The sequence below is a fragment of the Physeter macrocephalus genome, chromosome 14 (genome assembly GCF_002837175.3).
Source record: "Physeter macrocephalus isolate SW-GA chromosome 14, ASM283717v5, whole genome shotgun sequence".
Lineage (NCBI taxonomy): Eukaryota > Metazoa > Chordata > Mammalia > Artiodactyla > Physeteridae > Physeter > Physeter macrocephalus.
This window is the reverse complement of record NC_041227.1, coordinates 56,217,245-56,223,043: the sequence shown is the minus strand read 5'-3', so window position 1 is coordinate 56,223,043 and position 5,799 is coordinate 56,217,245. Positions and strand designations below refer to the sequence as shown.

Sequence of the window (5,799 nt, the reverse complement as noted above, 5' to 3'; positions counted from 1 at the left end):
TGTCCATTGATTCATTTGCAAATATTTTCTCCCATTCTGAGGGCTGTCTTTTCGTCTTATGGTTTCCTTTGCTGTGCAAGAAGCTTTTAAGTTTCATTAGGTCCTATTTGTTTATTTTTGTTTTAATTTCCATTTCTCTAGGAGGTGCGTCAAAAAGGATCTTGCTGTGATTTATGTCATAGAGTCTTCTGCCTATGTTTTCCTCTAAGAGTTTTATAGTGTCTGCCCTTACATTTAGGTCTTTAATCCATTTTAAGTTTATTTTTGTGTATGGTGTTAGGCAGTGTTCTAATTTCATTCTTTTTCGTGTAGCTGTCCAGTTTTCATAGCACCACTAATTGAAGAGGCTGTCTTTTCTCCATTGTATATTTTTGCCTCCTTTATCAAAGATAAGGTGACCATATGTGTGTGGGTTTATCTCTGGGCTTTCTATCCTGTTCCATTGATCTATATTTCTGATAAACATTATTTTTCATAGACATGTACCTTCTACTCTATGGCTGTTTATATAGGCCTCAAAATATTTCCTTCATCTCTCCCAAAGTCATTCACCGTTTCTCCCTTCTCTCCTTGTTCCCTAGTACTTTCCTGTATGAGTTACAAGAAACAGGTTAATAATGTATTATATATATATGAGTTATCCTTGAAAAGATTCTGGATGTCACATATGCTGCCTTCTTATTTATCATATGCTGAATAATATTATGCATTTACTATAATAATATGTGTTGTTCACAGAAGAAACCACTGGAGCCCCCAAGTTACCTAAATGGAAGTCCTTGGCCCCCTAATGTTTTTTCCCTTCCCTGCAGGTATCAAAGCTGTGTTCTCAGGCCACTACCACAGAAATGCTGGGGGCACCTACCAGGACCTCGACATGGTGGTATCATCTGCCATCGGATGCCAGCTGGGCAAGGACACCCATGGGCTCCGAGTCGTGGTGGTCACCGCTAAGAAAATCGTCCATCGATACTATAGTTTAGATGAGCTGAGTGAGAAGGGAATAGAAGACGATCTGATGGATTTGTTGAAGAAAAAATGATTGCCGATTATGATTTATTCACTTTCACTTCTACTATTTTTTCATTTTGGAAGAAACAGCAGCTGCACACAACCCCTTATTGAAATAAAAAAGTATACCAGGCAGATTTGTGAATTTATGTCCTTTTGCTTAAATCAGAGAGGTAGGTCCTGTAGTAAATGATATTTAAAATAGAACTGCCCTCCCTATGCAAAAGAGAGGGGAGGAGCCTGGAAATGAAAGAATAAATGATATTATTAGAATCTCTCTGCATGGGTGATTGAATAAGTTATCCTAATGATGTGTTTCTCAACTCTGCTCTGAATTAGGTGGTTTTCTGGCATCATATGGTAAATGTCAACCTATCGATCTCAGTCACACCTGATATCCAATTGGGTGTGATCTCTGATGATTCTTTGAACAAAATTCATCTGATTATAGTAAACCGTGGTCACAACTCCCAAAATGCTAGGCAAAACGAAGATCATCTCCTTCCCTTCCTAACAAAACAACTGTGTCCCGTTACCAGAGCCAGAGACTCATCTGGCTGAGGAGCTGAGTACCCGACATTTACTATTAAAGTCTGGGACATCTGTTATGGCCGATGATGAAGCTGATACAAGTCAAAGCTCGAGTTTACCTTCATGGCGGCTAGAAAAGTCACCTTTGCACATAAATCGTCCATATTCCGAAACCTAATCCCGGAGACTAGAACTGAAGCCCTAAAAGGCCGCCTCTGCTGTCGTGGGCAGCACGTCTGATTCACTCGTGTTCGCATTCGCTGCTGCAGTAACTCCCTCCGCAGGTGGATGTTCTCGTGTGATCGGAATCATCCTCCGTTTATGAGACGCTTAGCTCTGTCTGCTTTGACAGAAACATGGGAATTGATGCAGAGTTCTTCAGAAACCAAGCAGAAATTCCTGTGGGGCAAAAACAGTGCTTTCAGCCATGTTATCTAAATTGGCACCAATTTTGATTAAATGCACTGTTGCAGGATCCCTTGACCAAGGAGCATGGATGGGTTAAGATCAGCATTGTCTTTGTTTAATCTACCTTGCTGCTGCTTCTCTGCGGCTCCTGACCACTGCGTAATTTTATCCATGTCGCCTTTTCCAGCAGTCATCCTGGTGGACAGGGAGCCTGGGTACTCGCCATCCTGCCAGGAAAACTTCACAGCGTTATGCAGTAGCATTCAGTCATCCTAACAAAACAAAACAAAAAAACAAAAAATTGGTTGCAAATGAACTGCAAAGTCCATTAAATTAAAAGACTTTCATGTTAAAAAGTTTTAGTCAATGTAGCAAAACCATGTGCAATTAAATAGATAACTGGATATATAAATTCATAAGGAACAAAAGAAAAGAAGTTAATTTTACTACAGATGGGTGACACACCATAGCTCATTGTTATGTGGCAAGAAATTAAAAATTTTCAAAATTAGAATGCTCCCGTTTTAGAGTTCTGCTGCATTCTTGCTTCGCATTCGTCTTTCTTTACCACAGATGGGGATAGAAGAGATCAAGAAGAGGAATTCAGTAAGAGGCGTAACGAATAAGCCATGCGTTTGAGGCCTGGGATGTGGTAACTTCAGAATCGGACATGGGGAACGTGAACCAGGATCATCAGTGCGGATGTGGGTCTCCTGGGAGAAACGGGGAGAGTTTAATCACCACGGACTGGAGCTCTCTTTGTCACGTCACCTGTGCAAAATGCTCTAGACTGTGGCACTTGGGTTTGGGGAAGGATATGGAAATAATTAAAAGTAATCGAAATGAAACTTCTAAATCTCCTTTTCCAAAAACCTAATAAGGAAGATAATTGATTCAAAACACAGCAAGAATATGCTACGAATAGGGAATCCTATGAAATTCTCACCATTTTTAATGTAACCAAACAGCAGTATTCCCCAATGGTGATAGGTTCAGAAAGCAGTTAGGAAATGATAGTGTATCATTCTGATAATAATTACCAATGCATTCACTTATGATTCCTTTTCCTTTAAAAAAAAAAGACATATTTTTTTAAAGTGCCTTATACTGGGATAAACAATAAAACACACCGTGATCATAAGTGCTATGATTTCAAATGTTTATTAGGTGCTAAGTACTGTTTTAAGTCCTTTGGCTCAGAGAGGTGGGGCCGCTTGGCCAAGGTCACTCATCTCATCAGCGGGGAGCGAAGGATTGAGATGCAAGCAGTCCAGCTGTTGAGCCTACGCTCCCTAACATTATCCTCTTTCCCGGAAAACGTTTTTCACAGGTGAGAGGTTTGTACCCGCTCTTGGCAACACGGCACCCAGTTAGCTGGAGGCCCTGGGACTTCATCCCAGGGTTTGTAAAGCCTAGGCAAGGCCCAGAAGCCCCTTCTCGGACACCAGGTTCAGGGTGGCAAAAGCCTGTCCAAGGAGCAGGTCGTTCCAGGCAGAGAATTTTCACTGGAGGAGATTGAAAAGCTGAATTGAACCGTAATGGGCCGCAGGACACAGCTCTGGCCACAACAGTAAACACTTCATCAGATGAAGCTTCCTTCCTTGTTTATAGTTTTCACCCCAGCGGGTAGGAAGCCAGCATCTCTCTCAGGGCAGAGAGGGCCACCTAATGCTCCCCTCCTCCTTTAAAAAAAATTATTTTTTAATTGGGAAAAAAATAAGGGGCTGCTAATGGAGGAAGCTTATTTAAAGTGATCTAGAACTGGACTGTCAGGACTCCAGGGTAGGTTTGTGGATAGCAGGTGGGGAGATGATCATCCAACTGCATTTGGTTTTTACAGTAAATAAGTTTATCTCAAGTCTTCAGTCATGTTTCCCCTCAAGTTGGAGAACAGGGGGAAAAATGTAGTAAACTTCATGGCACTAACAGAACATTTCATAATATCTTGATTTTTCAGCATTGCTAGATAGTCAGTCCTTAATAGAGGGTTATGAGGCAAACACTAGTTTTAAGCCTGACTAATAACACTAGGACTGGGGAAAGAATCTAAAAAAGAGTGGATATATGTATATATATAACTGATTCACTTTGCTGTACAGCATAAACTAACACAACATTGTAAATCAACTATACTCCAATAAAAATTACAGTATGGAGGTTCCTTAAAAAACTAAAAATAGAACTACCATATGACCCAGCAGTCCCACTCCTGGGCATATACCCTGAGAAAACCATCATTCAAAAAGAGTCATGTACCACAATGTTCATTGCAGCACTATTTACAATAGCCAGGACATGGAAGCAACCTAAGTGTCCATCGACAGATGAATGGATAAAGAAGATGTGGCACATATATACGATGGAATATTACTCAGCCATAAAAAGAAACGAAATTGAGTTACTTGTAGTGAGGTGGATGGACTTAGAGTCTGTCATACCGAGTGAAGTAAGTCAGAAAGAGAAAAACAAATACCGTATGCTAACAGTTCTATTAAAAGCGTATATATATATGGAATCTAAAAAAAAAAAAAAGGTACTGATGAACCTAGTTGCAGGGCAGGAATAAAGAGGTAGACATAGAAAATGGGCTTGAGGACACGGGGTGGGAGGGCGAAGCTGGGGCGAAGTGAGAGTAGGATCAACATACATGCACTACCCAATGTAAAATAGCACAGGGAGATCAGCTCGGTGCTTTGCAATGACCTAGAGGGGTGGGATAGGGAGGAGGGGAGGGAGGCTCAAAAGGGAGGGGATATGGGAACATGTGTATGCATATGGCTGATTAGCCTTGTGCAACAGAAACTAACACAGTATTGTGGAGCAATTATACTCCAGTAAAGATCTATTAAAAACAAAAAAGGTACATGCACCCCTATGTTCATAGCAGCACTATAAAAAATAAAAAAAACTAGGACCATTTACCTTATGTACCTGCAAAAGATACTGAGTTACATATAACTGTAGAATCTATATACGCATAATACAGTTTAATAGTATAGTCTGTCTTCTAATGTGAAGTCTTTTGAGAAAAGGTAGCAAAAACATCATTTTCATTTACTTGAACTCTTAATACTTATTCCCCAAGTAGTGTCTAAAACAGTTTTGTGCAGTCATGAAATTAAGTAGCAATATAGTATTGAGCTAAGGGGAAAAAAGATTTAGGAATAAATTGTCAAGGCAAGTTCTATTAAAAGCTCTCTGTAATAGACACCAGGGATTTCTTGTTCAGATAACCTTAGCAGTTTTGGTTGCACATGCAAGAGATAGTACTTGACAGGTAATATTGATTTTTTTAATAACTTCATAAAATACTGTCTTACACCATTGGAGAGCTCTTAGGTATATTTATATATAGGCACAATGGAGGATTTTTTTCTTGGAAGAATAAATGATTTCTAGCATCTTTCTAGAAAACATTTTACTGACTAAATTATGTTTTTCCTTCAATGGATTTTATTTCCTTTTTTTAATTTTAACGTTAGTGACTATACACATACACACACAAATATATACAGATTGGTTTTTTTCTTTAGATAACACCTAAAGGAACAATGTTAAGTAAAAAACCTATGGAAATAAATTGCACTGAATGTGAATATTCACAAGTTACCTTTTATTATTCTGTTCTGATATTTGTCTTTAAAAAGTAATTTTCTGGGCTTCCCTGGTGGCGCAGTGGTTGAGAGTCCGCCTGCCGATACAGGGGACACGGGTTCGTGCCCCGGTCCGGGAGGATCCCGCATGCCGCGGAGCGGCGGGGCCCGTGAGCCATGGCCGCTGTGCCTGCGCGTCCGGAGCCTGTGCTCCGCAACGGGAGAGGCCACAACAGTGAGAGGCCCGCGTACGGCA

At 40.3% G+C, this 5,799-nt stretch overlaps 1 protein-coding gene across 2 annotated transcripts in view; it reads left to right on the top strand.

Annotated features, from left to right (window-relative positions):
* The window catches only part of CPPED1 (calcineurin like phosphoesterase domain containing 1), a 124,204-nt gene extending 122,916 nt beyond the window's left edge, over window positions 1–1,288 (top strand). For both annotated transcript variants that reach the window (XM_007100194.4, XM_007100193.3), the window contains one exon: window positions 813–1,288. In XM_007100194.4, coding sequence (XP_007100256.1) covers window positions 813–1,042 — 230 coding nt within the window. In that variant the 3' untranslated portion in view covers window positions 1,043–1,288. The remainder of the gene's footprint in view (window positions 1–812) is intronic.
* Window positions 1,289–5,799: the final 4,511 nt, after the last annotated feature.